At 48.6% G+C, this 17,073-nt stretch overlaps 1 protein-coding gene across 1 annotated transcript in view; it reads left to right on the top strand.

The window, feature by feature from the left end:
* Positions 1–1,013: 1,013 nt before the first annotated feature.
* Positions 1,014–17,073, top strand: part of LOC144162825 (glucoside xylosyltransferase 1-like) — a 33,991-nt gene continuing 17,931 nt past the window's right edge. The window contains exons 1-3 of the mRNA XM_077693489.1: positions 1,014–1,611; positions 3,465–3,612; positions 5,744–5,875. Coding sequence (XP_077549615.1) covers positions 1,412–1,611; positions 3,465–3,612; positions 5,744–5,875 — 480 coding nt within the window. The 5' untranslated portion in view covers positions 1,014–1,411. The remainder of the gene's footprint in view (positions 1,612–3,464; positions 3,613–5,743; positions 5,876–17,073) is intronic.

The raw sequence follows: 17,073 nt of genomic DNA, 5'->3' as shown, positions 1-17,073 counted from the left end.
CGTCGTTAGCACTGCGCATGCGCCGCACGCTAAGCCGCTTCTGCATTTGGTGGATGGAAGAATAGCGGACGCTATTTCAGCATGAAACATGCACTTGAAGGTGTGGATGTCCTTTGCTAAAACGAAACCAGCGAAACCACGACTTACCGCTGGAAGTGGGGCAAAAACTCCCGAACAACCCAAACAACTATAAAAAAATTCCCGCGCCTTCCCGCGAGGGGAACACGAGTAAATGCAGAGCATTGGGGCCTCAGTACTGATTGAAGGTAGTGTTGCTTCTATCGCTTCTTCCTTGATGCTGGAGTAGCAGACACGAGTAAACGTGGGCACGAGCGTCAACCAAGGAAGGAAGGAGCAACGCAGTGACTGAAACACGAGCGACCGCTAGCCGCTATATTTGCAGCGCGCGCAGTAGAGGGAGAGCAGTACGGGGGGGGGGGAGAGCGCGCATGCGCAAGCAGCGCGCGCCCTTCCACGCCCCACCGCGCTGCTATCACGCACCTGTTAGGCCGAGACCGCGACGGAGCGAACGGGCTGACTACGACGCATGCGCGCACCAGCTGCTGTTGAGAGAGAGGAGGGAAGGAGAGGCGCACCTGCTCGTTCGTTTGCACGTTTGCACCCCGTTTGCCCGCTTCAGAAATGCTCGTTGCTGTCGTGACACAGTTGCACTTCACACTCGCGAGGCCCCTGACCAATGAATGTGCCCCGAAACGACGTCACTCCTTCCGTGGTCACACCAAAGAGTTGTAACCTTCTTCAGCCAATCAGGGTCCGCTCGAAGCTCGAAATGAAACCGAAACAACGATAAAATTGACATAAAATGAACAAACCTGACCATTCCGCCTCAGAAGTAGCAACCCTACCAGAAATAATTTACAGTGTTCTAGAACACTGTACAAGAAGTAATCGTTCTTCGGTTTTGGAGTTCGTGGGTTGTTATTTGACTGCAGCGAGCCCGTACGGGAGCCGAATGCAGCCAAGCCTTTCCGAACAGCAAGCCGCGTCAATCCGTCCCTGCCGTCCGTGTTGTTCCGTGGTTCCGTGTGGTTCCGTGCGTCTCGACGTTTTCGTACGTTGTGCACGAATCCCGTTGGTACTCTACTGCTTGCCCCTGTGCATCTAAAGCTTTATACAATGTGTACGGAGTGACGCAAGTCGTCAGTAATGCTGTCCATAAAAAGACAGCCGAGTCGTGCGACGGAAATACGTTCCGTTCAACGAAGCGGTACAGTCCGGAGCGACGTTTGTGCAGAACAGCAACGATGCCATGGCCTCAAACTTTCCGTGCTCGGCCTGTCATTGCGACACAAGCTTCTAGTCCAGTCTCGTAGCAAAGTCACGCGTCTATCGCATTGAATTATTGAGCGTTACATTTGCGTGTGCGTGTTTTCCGCACCGACGCCGTCTCATGGCAGGGCAACGAACGGTGTACTGTGTGCGGGGCATGTTCGTGGTGTCCGTGCTTGGAGCCGTGTGCCTGCTCAAATATGAGTACTCGAACCTCAGTACTGTGATGGTGGGTGATGTTCCGAAGGTGAAGAAGCCACAGTTTCCGAGCCAGCCTCCTCTGCGTTCAAGCACCGAAGTTGTAACTGCAAGGCATCCTACGTAAGCTCGGCTCCGAGACCCGTCGGCCGGATGTGCTCTAGCTGTCTACGCTGGGAAAATGCCATCGTTTGTTTATGAAACATAGTTTTGTTTACACGCTCTTGTAAACGACGCGCGTGCGTTTGTACGTAAACTCAGCAGCGCCTGAGTGAGGTCGTTGGTTTTGCGTTCAACTATTGCGCGAAGTTGTTCAACGCGATCTTCGAGAGCCGACAGGGCTTAGAGTGTCGGTATGCGTCCCTTCGTGATCGTGCTGCCCGTGTTTCATAAGAACTTGGTGAACTAGTTTGAGGCAGGACGTCCGCACACTTGCAACGTGCGGGGTGCGTCAACAAAACGCGCACAGCGGAATTCCTGTGCGCGGGATAGAACAGACGTTGTGTACTGGCGGGCGTCTTGGTATTAGACGCTTTCGGCATTGTTTTGCGACTACAGTGTCAGCACTTTCTGCGTTTGTAAGGTGCACAGGCACGGTACAGGTGCCGTCAGAAGTAATTGGAGCACGGGAGCTGTGGCCGAACCGCATCGGAGCGCCGTGTAGCTGCACCGGCGGTAAACGAAAGGAGCAGAACACGCATGCGCGCCTGCCGACGGTGATAGCCTATCTATACTTCTCAACCCACTTATTTTAACGCGGCTTCAAGCAAGTTATTCGCAGCATACTGATATCAGCATGGTTGTTTGTGGCGGTTCGAAAATTGAGGTTCAGGATCAATCAAGCGATGGCATCAGCCTAGTAGATGATGGTGGTGATCAAAGGGGAAAAAAAAAAAAGAACAGTTGCAGGACTGTACTTTCAAAGGTTGGCCAGGAAGCACAGAGGTTGGTCCAGTCGGTGCAGATTGCACATGGCGCTCTCAGGGGTACTCTGAGGGAGAGAAAAGTGTGTGGCTGATTCATCTGCTCTGGATGGCATCTTTCACTTAAATACTAGCTGCTTTTGCCAATGACTGCATACTCTTTAGGAATGATATCCCCCGATTTTTTAGATGCGAAGCATCTCATGCTCGGGGCTGTGTCCCTCCCTCCCTAGTTGTCGTCGTCGTTGTTCGCCGTCCGCACTCTACTGCGCATGCGCGTCTTCAGCCCCGTCAGCATTTGGGCAGACGTCAGCGCAGTCCACTATATAAAGAAACAGTTAGGCGGCGCCCGGTTTCGATCCCACGACTCTCTGGCCGTAACGGGAGGAACGTGGCGCTCTTCCCACTGCGCTACAAACCGAGACGGGAGCATGTGCTACGAACGCGCCTTATGTCCTTCAATCATTCAAACTACATCAAGAAGCTACTGATACAACGAAGGCACGTGAAGCTGAGAGGCAACGGAAACGACTAACTGAAAACTAGTGGGAACTTCAGTCGACCCCATGGCTGCTTCGCATACTACTCAGGATTACCCTGCGGGAAGATGGTGTAATTTTTTGTGAATGAAGCTGTAACTATTGGTTACCTTCTGCAATCGCGTCATTGTGGGTGCCAGAAAATGGCTCGTTCCTCATAGTGTCAATCTGACCTTCAAGCCAACACGGAGTGAAATTGTCTACTTTCTCGTTTGTTCTAGAGGAATGGTGCAGAGATATGGGGAAAGAGCAGGTGGCATGCCATCAGAAAATGATACGAGGGGGTGTTGAAGGCATCCTAAAGTGTTTTGCCAAGCTGTGTTTTGTCTTGTGTTGTAGTTGTGCATGCATTCACTGCGTGTTCCCGGCACAAAAAAAGAGAACAATCACTTGACAAACTTTGTTAAACTGCGTTCAACCGCAGCAAAAATGTTTCGTTCACTGTCGTTACAAGATTTTGTACTTGTTGTGTTAACGACTATGCCAACTACAGTCGCGTGACTGCCTTGCGCAGGGACGTCGTCAAGCTGGTTGTCGTCACGTGCAAGAGCCTGCTCAACATGACGCTTGTCAACCTCAAGTCTGCCGTGGCCTTCACGTCGGCGCCTGTGGAGCTGCTGCTCTTTGCTGACGACGAGAACAGGGAACCCTTGCGACAGGCGGTTGGTTTTACTTTCCGTATTTGATTCATCTTATTACAGCCCTAAAACCATTGTCCCTGAAAAAGAATGTGTATGACAGCTGCATCTTACCAGTACTCACCTACGGCTGAGAAACTCCAAGGCTCACTAAACGGGTTCAACTTAAATTGAGGGCAACTCAGCGAGCAATGGAATGGAAGATGTGAGGTGTAACGTTAAGGGGCAAGAAGAGAGCGGAGTGGGTCAGGGAACGGTCGGGTGTTAAGGACATGTTAGAAGAAATTTCGAAGAAGGAATGGGTGTAGGCAAGGCACGTAATGCAAAGGCAAGAGACTGTTGGTCAGTGGATCCCTAGAGAAGGCAAGCGTGGCAGGGGGCGGCAGAAAGTTAGATGGGCAGATGAGATCCAGAAGTTGGCGGGGATAAATTGGTCACAGTTAGCACAGGACCGGGAGAATTGGAGATTAATGGGAGAGGCCTTTGCCCTGCAGTGGGACTAGATAGGCTGCTGCTGCTGCTGCTGCTGATGATGATGATGATGATGAAAATTTCGGCCTTAAAGGAACTCCTGATGCTAGTGTCCACACAAGATCACTGCCACGGTTATCAAACGATTGGAGTAGGTTGGATATGTTGCCATGCTCTTTGCGTGGGCTACTTGTGGCTGCACTAAGTCAGCAACATTTATACCATCTGCATTCTGTACAAGTCTGTTCTTTTGTTTTGTTAACATCAGCTGTCATTACAGCTCCTTGGCTATGATCGCTGATAATTGTCGCAGCATTTTCTCACAGCATCATTTTTTGATGATGATGTAGCCAACATCAATCCGTAAAAAGTACACTGCCAAGTAACAGCCAAGCCAGTTTAAGACGACTGCCTCTTAGCCCGCAGTGCATTGTAGTGAGGTCATGTGGGGTGGCTGTTCAGTAAAAGACGGTGCTCAGCACGGATGTAGCCTGGGGGGGAGCATGCAACCCCCGCCCCCCTCGATAGAAATGTGTAAACGAGCGCTAGTGTTACTCTTGTCGAAAATTCTCCCATCCTGTAACCAGTAACCCCCTTCCAAAAAAAAATTTCTGGCTATGGACCTGGTGCTCGGAACACTTTAGTTGTCAATTACAGTGGTTGCACAGCCCATACTTGGTGGGTTTGATGTAAGAATTTTTCACGTCAGCGCATATGAAGACAGTGTCCGTGTACAACAGAATACTGATTGCCAACCCCAGAAAAATGCTGCTGTCAGAGGAGGATGAAGTGGTCGCTCGGAAGGTTGCATTTTTCTCACGAGCCTTATTTGTGGCTTGCCTGATTCACGAAGACGAAGTTCTTGTGGCAGCCAGTTATTCTGCACACACTTGTGAATTTCCCTGTGGCAGAGTTCGGCGGCTGTTTTTACCTCAGTGCATGTTTTCGCTGCAAAATAGCGTACACGATCTCTTCAAGTCCCTGTGATGCTGGCCCTGATTCCATTCCACTTTGTGCTTATCATTTGGCATTGGGAAGATGCACTTGTAAGGAGATACTTATGAGTCCGAGTGTGTACTTCCAACCGAGTCTGTACTAGTTACGCGCTCTTGCCTTTACTCACTCGTCATCGGGCGTGCACTTTATCGTAGAATATCATTCATGCCACTCCAGGCAAAAATTTGCTCGTACTTGCATCTTGATGCGTCATAATCATCAAGGAAGGAAGGAAGGAAGAATGTAGAAGAAAGGCAGGAAAGTTAACCTGGCTAGAGCCTAGTTTGCTATCCTGCACGTGGGAAAGGGGAAATGGGCAAAAAAGAGAGCCGGAAAAAAGAGGAAAAGTTGGACCAGACACGTATGCCCAGCACTGAGGCAAATCATCAAGAATATCATTCATGCCACTCCAGACAAAAATTTGCTTGTACGTACATCATGATGTATTATAATCATTGTCATCAGGACCTGCCTTTCATTAACTGGCCATTATCCCACTTAACACTGCTGTGGAGAAGCAGAATGATAACTGGGCATGCACTCCTAATGAATTACGTATCTTCCGTCTGTTTTTGTACCGATTTCTCCAGACTTTACTGCGAATTTGTTATGTCCAGGCCTGCACTAGGGAGCGTGCCTGCGATTGAGTTTTCTCCAACCTGTGTTCGGTATTCCCCGTGCCATCCAGATTGCCTCGTGGCCTCCAAGTGTGCTGAGACGCGTGCGCTACAAGGTGCGGTCCGTGCGGTTTCCTGAGCCGGATGCCAAGAAGTGGCAATCGCTGTTCAAGCCCTGTGCGTCGCAACGGCTGTTCTTGCCTGTGAGTAGGGCCCCTTTGGCGTGACATTGCCTAATTGATTGATTGATTGATTGATTGATTGTAGGGTTTAATGCACCGACGCTACACAGGCGATGAGGCGCACTGTAGTGGACGGCTCCAGGTTAATTTTAACCACCTGGGGATCATTGACATGCGCCGAAGTCTCAAACATACGGGCGTTTTCGCTTCTCGCCTCATCAAAAAAGCGGCCGCCGCAGCCAGGAGTTAAACCCGCCGCCGCAGCGGTTGACATTCTCTAATGGCGTTTTAGTTGAACGACGTCTGGAGAGCGCAATTAGCAAAGTGGAACACAAAAGCCATGCTTAAAAAAGGTTGGCAGAAAAGTATACTGGGATGAACAAGGAAAAGACAAGACTGAAAGGCATTAGTACAACATAGGTTTATCAAAGGGACAGTGAAGTGAATTTGCCAAAGTTCTGTTTTTGTCTGCTTTGCCTAGACCGGCTAAAATGAACACACTTCTCATTGTTTATTCGGTCGATAGAGCAGTATTTAATTTGTAAAGCCCGAAAGAACAGATAATACCATGCAGCTTTTGCGACGGCTACAACAACTAACAGCAGTGACGCACTTACGAGATGCGATGTTGATTGGACGACGTCCAAGCTTAGAATTCAAACCAGTTTCTGTTCTGTGGAACAACATGCTTGGCATCCGACGTTATCGTTGGCTGGGCAATCTCGATATCTCAGTAATCGGCATACCATGCTTCTGCCATGTTGTCAGCTGTAAACGCATTAGATAAGCCTGCCAGCATGGCTTGGAATCGTAACGGTCACTCCCAAAAACTCCCACAAATATCTCATTTCTAGCAACTGCATTCCTCAGGCAGAAAAGTGATCGCAGATGTGTGGTCGTGCTGCCGACCACTGTGCTAGTTCATCCGGCGCAAAAAGTGGTTCCCACACCTTGGTTTTGCGCTGTACAATAAAACTTACGGTTGATTTTAATTCCTTATTACCTACCGTATTTATTCGAAAATAGGTCGAGCACGAATATAGGTCGACCCCCTAAAAATTGTCGCCGAAAAAAAAAATAATATATTCGATTATAGGTCGACCCATACTTTTAAGAAAAAAACTTGAGGAAACTTTTTAAAACTCCCCTTTATTTACAACGCGGTCACCTCACTGGTCGGAGCCACACACTGCGTCGTCGTCGGAACTTGCGCCGCATGCGCCGCAGTTCATTACCCACCCCCGCCCCCGACTGGCTTTGAAGGCTGAACGGCCAATCCCGCCTCGCAGCGCTAACTGTTGAGCTTTGGTCTGAATATCTTCGCAGGACACTCGGTGTCCTTTCGCACGCTCCTCTTCCACGTGCAGCCGGAGTTTTTTCTCGAGAGCATCGTGCCTCCCACCACGAAACGCACGACGCAGTCCCCTACAAGCAAAAAGTTCGTCCCGCTGTTTCCGCCATCCCCTGATCAGCTTTTCATTAACGACTAACTCTCGCTGAGCAGCGCAGTTGTTCAAGTTCTCAGCAAACAGGATCACCCGGCGCTTAAAGTCTGACGTGACATCGCGAAATGCGCACGAGAAAAACGTTGTGTGCGGAAATCACAACGAAGCAAACACAAAGAAAGTGCATGAAACGGAGAACGGGAGATAGTAGAGACAGCGAGCGAAGCAGGCAACGCCGTTCCGTTCACAAGGTGGCTACGCTAGGTGGCGAAAGTCACTTTTACCCCCAGTTTACCCCCACCTCGCGCTAGCCGTTACCGCCGCTCCGAAGTCACCAAGCCAAGCCAATCTGGCTCTCTAGCCAAGTACGTAAGCTCGCTCGTGCGGTTCGGCCGCAGGTAATGCGCGATAGCCGGCAGTGACTGTGGGTGGTTTTCTTACGCTGATTGTTTTGTTATTTTTTCCTTTATTTTCTTGCCTGTCTTTGTTCTAGATGCTCCGCGCTGCCGCCTCAAATTGAGGAGCGCCGGGCGCGACGGAGAAACGGATCGCTCGGTGCGCTCGCCATATTTGATCACGACTATAGGTCGAGGTTCTTCGGTCACGATTATAGGTCGACCCTCAATTTTTAAGCACATTTTCGGAAAAAAAAGGTCGACCTATATTCGAATAAATACGGTATGTTAACTTCGCTGACTCTTCTCCAGCCTTTAATTGGCCTTATATTTTGTCGTACGAGTCACCGAAGCTTCACATGTGCGCTTCTGTGGAACTACTTGGATTTAAAGCTTGGTACAGTCTACAAACTAATAAAAGAAAGCCAAATTTTTCCAGGCACAAATCGTGTCGTGGCTTAGCTTCAATTGCGCGAACGAATTGTGATGACTCGCTGGCAGCCGGCTGACTGAACGTGGGGCTAACTCGTTCTGTCGGAGAGTTGGCGAGCTGTGCAGTACCTCAGTCAAGCCAAGCCATTGTGTTTCGACGTCACACGAAACGTCGTAGGAAATCGGCAAGGGGGATACAGAGAGGAGTACAGCACTTTCAAATTGATTTTTCTACTAAATGAGGTTGCGTGAACGCAGCGAGAATGGTTAAAACATGGCCGAGAGACCCCATACCACAATTTGCGCTAGTAACCTTGCAATGTTTACAAATAACTTCACTGTCCCCTTAAAGTTTATAGGAGAGTTGCACTGCCACCATCCTCCCTCATGGCGTCTCCATCGTCATGGCTCGCGTGCCATTTGTGCGATCGTCCCCACTGCCACGGACAGAGATTGCACGGTGATTGTGGTGCCAGCCCCAGTGGCCGTGGATGCGATCGAAAATGGTGAACTACGTTGTTTGCAACTTCGACAGCCATACGAGTGCAAAAAAAAATGGCTGGAAAGGTAAATGTCGGCAGTATTATGTTCCTTTGCATACCGAAGGAAGTCTGAAGCCAATGCAAGAAGATTCGAAAGAAATCACTTCGTGAAGATCGGAGACGGACGCGCCGGGAAAACTGCAGCGACTTCAATCATTCGGTAAACAACTACAGGGTGCACGGCAAACGCTTTAGTGTTGACCAGAATCCACGCTCCAGTGGCTTCTCACTAGACACCTGGGAACGATGCACCTGGAAAAAGAAAAAAAGAGAGGAAAGGCGTAGCCCTTTGGAAGTAAGTTGAACCCCTTTATAAGAGACACGTACCGGGGAGCAGTTTCTGTCTCTTATAAGAGATGTCTCTTATAAGCAGGGTACCATGTTTTCACTAACTGATCAACCCATAGTTCAATGTGGGCACCGTATGACTAAAATAAGCTCAAAAGAACGCTACAGCATGTTTCAAAAGATTCATTCTAATTAATGTTTGGCCCCAGAATTTATGAAACTTTGTTTGCTTCATGACTGTATTTACACTGTTTTTTACAACTGATTCTACAAGCTTTTTTTTCCTTTCCTTGTTCGTGGAAGATGAATCGTAGATGTTGAGTTCACAAGCCTGATGAATAGCCAGAGCGCACAGCTTCCGCTGTGTGCTCAGGCTATTCATTACGCTTGCAGGACTCAACATCTGCTGTGCTTCTTGATTGGGAGCTACGCGAGTGGGAGAGCCTGCATGTGCGATCGCGCTCCATTCAATGGATGGCAGCCCCGCACGGGGCACCTTGAGTATTCATGGTGACGGTGTTGGCGACACCGCGGACCCCGAGCCCCCAACATAAACTGTAACCTACCGTGGTGATGTGTTTAAAGGTGAAGGGTAGAAGCCTCAAACGGTGGCCGTCGGAGCCCAGGTCAAGCTCCGGCGGATGGGCTCCCTGTCTGTTTACCAGGCAGGGAGCTCCGGGACGTCTCAGGCTATCAGGGTAAGGTTTGAGAAGAAAGTACCCCCGTCCCCTGCTTTTTTCTATGCTGTATGGAAAATTCAAAACCCCCCTCCAAACGTAATCGGTCCCTGAAAAGGGGCCGCACCGAAGTATCTTTCCCTCCACTTTCAAGTATGAGCTTCCCAAAGCCAGACAAATACTCTCGTTTCCTTGTCGAATCTCTTGATTCAGCTCGCCCTCTTGCTTCACAATCAGTATTTTTAATTACAAAATACCTTGATGGAATAATTGGGAAAACCTACAATGCCAAAAAACAACGCACAGGTGAAGTCCTTGTTGAAGTAAAAAACCAACAGCAGGCAACCACACTTCTTGGTCAGAAGAAAATGGTCGATCTGGACATCAGGGTCACACCCCACCGCAGCCTGAATAGCTCGCAGGGTGTGATCTCTGAGGCAGATCTTCTTAATGAGACAGATGCCGACATTCTTGAAGGTCTAAAGGATCAGGGTGTCACAGCCGTGCGCCGCATCACGATGCGTAGAGATGATAAGGTAATCCCCACGAAACACATTATCCTGACCTTCAACTGCTCCTCACTTCCTGACCATATCAACGCAGGGTTCATCCGATGCTCCATTCGTCCTTACATTCCAAACCCGCGCCGCTGCTTTAAGTGCCAGCGGTTCGGGCACTGAACCAACTCCTGCCGTGGTCGTCTGACCTGCGCAAAGTGCGCTCAGCATGATCATCCTTCCGATAATTGTCCATCGTCAACCCTCACCTGCGCCAACTGCCAGGGACCCCATGCCGCCTACTCTCGAACATGCGAGAAGTTTAAGCAGGAGAAGGCGATCATTAATGTGAAGGTAACTGAGAACATCACCTTCCCAGAGGCGCGAAAGAGGTTCGCCTCTTTCCCCCTGGGGAGGTACGCCGACGCGGCTCGCCGGGGGGCGGAGCGGCGTCTGGTGTCCACAGGGACCCAGTTCAGCGAGTCTGACCTGGTCCCTCCTCCGCCCCCCCCTGGGGTGCCTCAGGCAGCCCAATCCGTTGCCACGCCGCTTGCTGAGGCAGCAGCGGTTGTGGTGACAACCTCTTCTGTGGGAACCGGTGCGGCTCCCGCCTCTGCCTCCCCGTCCTCCAGTGCGTTGGAGGTTGCCGACCGGATGGACACCGGGGGCCCCGCATCGGCTCCCGCCGCCACCGCCCCTCCCGTGCCACCTCTGGTGCCCCGGACGCCCTCGGCGGTGGCAGCTCAAACAAAGGGCTCCCGAAAGGGGGCCAAGTCCGGGGGGCCTGGTCCGCCGGGCACCCTTCTGGCATCCGACGAGGAGATGGATGTCACGCCATTCCTGCCTGCTACGCAGCGCAAGGAGCGGCCTCCGATGTCCAAGCAGACAGAAAAGCCTAAAAATCCTAGAATAACAGCCCCGAAAGACGACACATGAACAAACACACACACACACTCCAGTTATTCTTAAACTTAAATAATGGGAACAGAAAACATCATCCAATGGAACTGCAGAGGCCTCCTTAAAAATCTTGATGATGTGTATGAAATTCTGCATGCCAGTCAGCCAAGTGTCATGTGTCTCCAGGAAACCCACCTCAATTCTAAACAAACAAATTTCTTAAATAGGTACATGGTTTTCAGAAAGGACAGGGTTGGCTGCACACACTCTTCAGGAGGTGTGGCAATTGTCGCCCGGAAATCCTTAGCCTGCCACCCTGTCACTCTGAACACTGTCCTTGAGGCTGTAGCAATCCGTACGATAATATTTAATAGGTTAATAACGGTATGCTCCATTTACATTCGTCCTGATTTTGCACTTCTGAGCTCTGATTTCGAGGCGCTGGTTGACCAGCTGCCCGAACCATACATACTAACAGGCGACCTTAATGCGCACAACTCTCTTTGGGGCTCCTCCAGAACGGATGCCCGAGGTCGCCTGATAGAGAAGTTTCTTACATCCTCCGGAGCATGCCTTTTCAACAAAAAACAACCTACATACCATAACTTAGGACACAATACATACTCGCATCTTGACTTGGCGATTGGTTCTGCAGTTCTCTTTCCATGTCTTGAGTGGGATGTGGGTACGGACCCATATGGTAGTGACCATTTCCCCACTTCCCTAACGTACATAGGTAAAGGCCCGAGCAGTCCATCTTCCCATAATAGGTTTAATGAATCGAAAGCAAACTGGAGTACATTCACACAAACATCTCAACTACACCACGCATCCATAAAACACCTACACGTGGAGGAAGCAGCCCAACTCGTCACGGCGCACATACTCGACGCCGCCGAAAAGTCCATGCCCCAGGCCTCCAGTGCGTCCCGCAACCCAAGGAGGCCCTGGTGGAACGAGGACTGTAGGCGGGTGCGAGAGGCCCAGAACAAGGCGTGGGGTGTCCTTCGCCGGTACCCCACGTCAGATAACCTCATTTCTTTTAAACGGGCAAAGGCGTTAGGAAAACGTGTGCGTCGTGAGGCGAAAAGGGAGAGTTGGCGCACCTTCCTCACATCCATCAACTCATACACTGACACACACAAAGTCTGGACACGAATACGAAAACTAAAAGGACAACAGACACACAGCCTGCCCCTGGTTAGTACAACAGGGGACACACTGGAAGACCAGGCCAACACGCTTGCACAACACTTCGAACACGTGTCCAGTTCAGCACACTACACGAACACTTTCATGAAACACAAAACATCTGCGGAGAAGAAGTCACTGCGTGATAGCAATAAGTCGTACACTTCTTACAACTCTCCTTTTTCAATTTATGAGCTGAAGGCTGCTTTGACCACATGTAAACCTTCAGCTCCAGGTGCAGATAAGATTACTTACACAATGATACAATTCTTACACTCAGACACCCTTGAAACACTCCTACACCTATACAACAAAATATGGCTTTCGGGGCACATTCCTCGCTCTTGGAAGGAGGCCATAGTAGTGGCTGTCCTAAAGGAAGGGAAGGACCCTTCCTCTCCTGCCAGTTATCGCCCCATTGCCCTGACAAGCTGCCTGTGTAAGCTCTTCGAGAAGATGATAAACAGGAGAGTTGTGTACTTCTTAGAGTACAATGGTCTTCTCGAGAGCTGCCAGGCGGGCTTCAGGGCGGGGCGATCTACCAACGATCAACTCGTTGCGTTAGAGTCTTATATCAAAGATGCTTTCCTCCACAAGCAGTACTGCATGACGGTCTTCTTTGATCTTGAAAAGGCGTACGATACTGCTTGGCAGTACGGCATCCTTAGCGACTTGAAGTCCTTTGGCATGTCGGGTAACATGATGAACACGCTTGCCAGTTACCTGTCTGAAAGAACGTTTCGCGTGCGAGTTGGAACTGCACTTTCTAGGGTTCATGTGCAGGAAAACGGCGTGCCGCAAGGTGGAGTTTTAAGTTGCACCCTTTTTATTGTAAAAATGAATTCTCTTCGTAAGGCGCTACCACCATCGATTTCCTCCTCCATTTATGTAGACGACGTTCAATTATCCTTTAAGTCTTGTAACCTGTCTGTCTGCGAGTGCCAAGTCCAGCTTGGTGTGAACAAGCTAGCCGGCTGGGCAGATAGCAACGGTTTTAAATTTAATCCAGGAAAGTGCACTTGTGTTCTGTTTTCCAAGAGGCGTGGCATTCGGCCGGATCCAGACATTCGACTCCACGGTGTCTCTATTCCTGTCAAAAAGGAACACAAGTTTTTAGGTATAATCTTTGACGAAAAGCTCACATTCATCCCACACATAAAACAACTAAAACATAAATGCTTAAAAACAATGAATATCCTGAAGGTTCTGTCGCACATCTCTTTTGGTGCTGACAAACAACTTCTTTTACGTGTTTTTACCAGCTTGATAGGTTCACGACTGGACTATGGTAGCGTTGTCTATGGGTCAGCCACTAAAACATCCCTCAGAATGCTGGACCCTGTGCTTCATCTAGGGCTCCGCTTGTCCTGCGGTGCCTTTCGGACTAGTCCAGTCGAAAGTCTGTATGTAGAGTGCAACAAATGGAACCTACAACGTCAGCGAGCATACACAGACCTCCTTTATGCTTTTAAAATTTCATCCATGCCTCACCATCCTTTTAAATCAGTTTTTCATGATACCTCCATGACTGCACTACTCCTAAACCGACCATCGTTCTCTGCGCCCTTCTCTTACAGAGTTAGAGAGGAAGCGTCAGAGCTTGCTGTCTCCTTTTTAGACACCATCCAAAGTTCCGTAGCAGATTTCATAGCACCATGGCATCTCCGCCCTGTGTCATGCGACACATCTTTCACACATGTAGATAAAAACCGAGCTCCCACATGTGCAATTCAGCAGCACTTCTTGTATTTGCAGGAGAAGTATCATTATTCTGAATTTTATACGGATGCCTCTAAGACTTCCACCTCTGTGTCCTGCGCTGCGCATGGGCCCGGCCTTAGTGTCACTAGAATTCTTAACAGTAATACCAGTATCTTTACGGCAGAGGCTTATGGTGTACTTCTTGTTGTTAATCATGTCCTTCAAAGTCACATCCCACGATCCATTTATATACAGACTCCCTCAGTGTTGTGCGGGCATTGTCTTCTACAAAGTCTTCAAAAAATCACGTTGTAAATCTTATCATCAAAGGTATTATGTCGGTGTATGTCCACAAATTTGAACTCGTCCTTTGCTGGGTCCCTGGCCACTGTGGTATAGCCGGGAACGAAGCCGCGGATCGAATGGCCGCTGCTGCTACACTCTCGAATGCAGTAGACATCACCACATTACCCTACACCGACGTGAAACCACACATCAAACAACAACTTCGCAAAACATGGCAAACACATTGGAGCGAACAGACAGACAACAAGTTACACGTAATAAAACCACACTTGGGACCGTACACCTCCGATACACGCAATAGATACACAGAAGTCGCCTTGGCTAGATTACGGATAGGGCACACTCATGCAACGCACTCGTACCTGCTCACTGGATCTCCAAGACCTCTTTGCAGCAGGTGCGGAGAGGCCCTATCCGTGATGCACATTCTCATACAATGTAAGGCACTCGACACTACACGACGCAAACACTTCCCTCAACTACACACACGACATCTTCCACCACACCCGTCATACTTCTTAGGAGACGATGCCATGTTTGCTGTTCAACGCACCTTTCAGTTCCTATCAGAAGTTCACTTTTTACAACTCATCTCATACCACCCATAGCTTTTACCCCTGGTCCTATACACCAGCCACCTTATTTATTTTTAACCACTCTTGTTCTTCACCCTGGCCCTTTACACCAGCCATGCTCATAGCTTCTAACTGATTTTATTTCTTGTTCTCTCCTCATCAAATCACTTTGTGTTTGGCGCTCTTTGCCCATGTCGGCCTTGCGCCAATAAAATCAAACCATCATCATCATCAATGGATGGCAGTAAGCTTCAACCACTTCTGTCAGTTGCATTTCCATTGGCAGGGCTTCTCATTGTAATTTCATAGCTGACTGAACCACTTTGTGTTTTCTGAAGTGATAATAAATAGCGTCTGCAGGTGTCCGTCGTCCACCTGTGTTTCCACAATGGAAGCAACTGCAATTAGTGATTGGTAGCACTGCATCTTAAGTTAAAATGTCTGTTACAAGCGAGATTATTGATTAAAGTTCAAGGATGACTTGTCCCTTATAACCAAGTGTCTTCTACATCCAATGTCTGTTATAAAAGAGGTCAATTTAATGGGAAAGATAGGGTAGCCAACCATGTGGGTGAATAGTGTCTCTTATACCCATTTGTCTCTTACATCAGTGTCTCTTATAACGAGGTTCAACGTGTTTTAAAACTTTATTATAAAAGCATGCAGGCAAGGGACAAACAGTTGCACAGTGAGCTAGCATGTGTTGCATGAAGTTGCTTGTGTTCCCTGATGATTGAAACTCGGCACAGTTATTGGCTTTTCATTTGATGCTTGCATTACACGTTTCTATGATTGTTGTTGACTTGTGGGCCTTGCAGATGTGGGCCTTGCAGATTCGCGTTACTTTGATCACTAGCATCTGCTAATGGTTGTCTATCAATCACATAAGGAAACTTTTTTCCAGGCGATGCAGTCAGCTTCGAGGTAGGTTAGTTGCCACAGCAAAACATTTTCTGCCGCTCTATTTTGGGTGAGCTAAGCGTTAAGCTAGAGCTAGTTGCCACTTACAGCTAGCACCACTCGCAAAAACAGCCACAGGATGAACATTGCTCATACAAAGACTGCAGGAAAACAGCGTAGACAATTCTTACCTTGCCGGCAACGACACGACGTCCACGAACTAGCCCCTTGATGCATGATTCTTGTGCCCATCCGCTTGTCAAGTCATTGCGTGATTCCATACTTTTGCATACTTTCAGGCCTTCTTGCATAGAAAGTATCGTGGACGAGGTAGTCGCTGATGTTGGAAAACTCGACCCACGGCAAGCTCACGTCGCACACCGCATCTTTAGCCCGTAGTCGTCAGTGTGGATGCTGCTGCATAGGGATATTTTCTCCAAGTACCGATGTGCTTCTGTTCCACTCAGGCCACAGGTGTAGGCACTGAGCCACATAATGTCCAAAACTGCGTAGAAAAGCTATTACATCAAATATGTTGCTTCGTAACTGCTAAGCCACCGGGAGGGCCAGTGATACTGCTCTGCGAAGACGCCCGTGCAAACGCTGGCTGCTACCGCCAGATTGTTTTCTTGCCAATATTCTGACTGTTCTGTGTAATAAACTGGAAGGGACTAGTATCTGGTTTCACATGCAATCCCAAAAAAGTGCTTGACATATCTTTTTGTAACACTGAAAAGGTCCTCCTCGATGCACCTTATTCAGTAATCATGATAGCAGAAATAGTTTGACCCACCCATGACGAGGCAAAATAGGATAACGCTCAAGTCCAAAGGTGACATCTACTGTAGTGTGTCTTACAGCCCAGGTATAAAGTCATTGCATCAAATTTAGCTTAACGTAGAGAACGGGGGTTACTAGAAGGTATTTGTAATTATAAAAGTTTTGTTAGTGCTTAGGCCCAATTGTTCCACTTCCTAAATAATGAAACAATGTAGCTAATTAGTATTTTAAGTATTCTACAGAAAGTAAGAAATATTTTTATTTCCCTGCAATCGTGTTTCAGCAAAAGTGGGTCACAGTTATCCTGATGCCTGCAGGATTTAGTGGCAGCCTCTGCTTTTCTCTTCTGGTGTGTTTAGTGGCTTGTTTGAGCCCTATTCAACAAAATTTGTTGTGTTGCTTAGCATTTTATTTAATTGGGTGTTTCTCCCATGGCTGTGAAACTCAACACAATTTTGGACTGTTGATAGGAAATCGCAGCTTCATGGCTAAAGCGAAAATAACTGAGTTTTCACCGTAGCTTCATGAGTAATTCATTAAACCATGTCGGATGTGCAGTTTTCTTCAAGGAAGAGTTTGTCCCTATGCAC

This window comes from Haemaphysalis longicornis, unplaced genomic scaffold, assembly GCF_048455015.1.
Source record: "Haemaphysalis longicornis isolate Haplotype H1 unplaced genomic scaffold, Haemaphysalis longicornis Haplotype H1 scaffold_12, whole genome shotgun sequence".
NCBI classification, from domain to species: Eukaryota; Metazoa; Arthropoda; class Arachnida; order Ixodida; family Ixodidae; genus Haemaphysalis; species Haemaphysalis longicornis.
The sequence above is the reverse complement of the archived record's forward strand: the minus strand, read 5'-3'. Positions and strand labels throughout refer to the sequence as shown.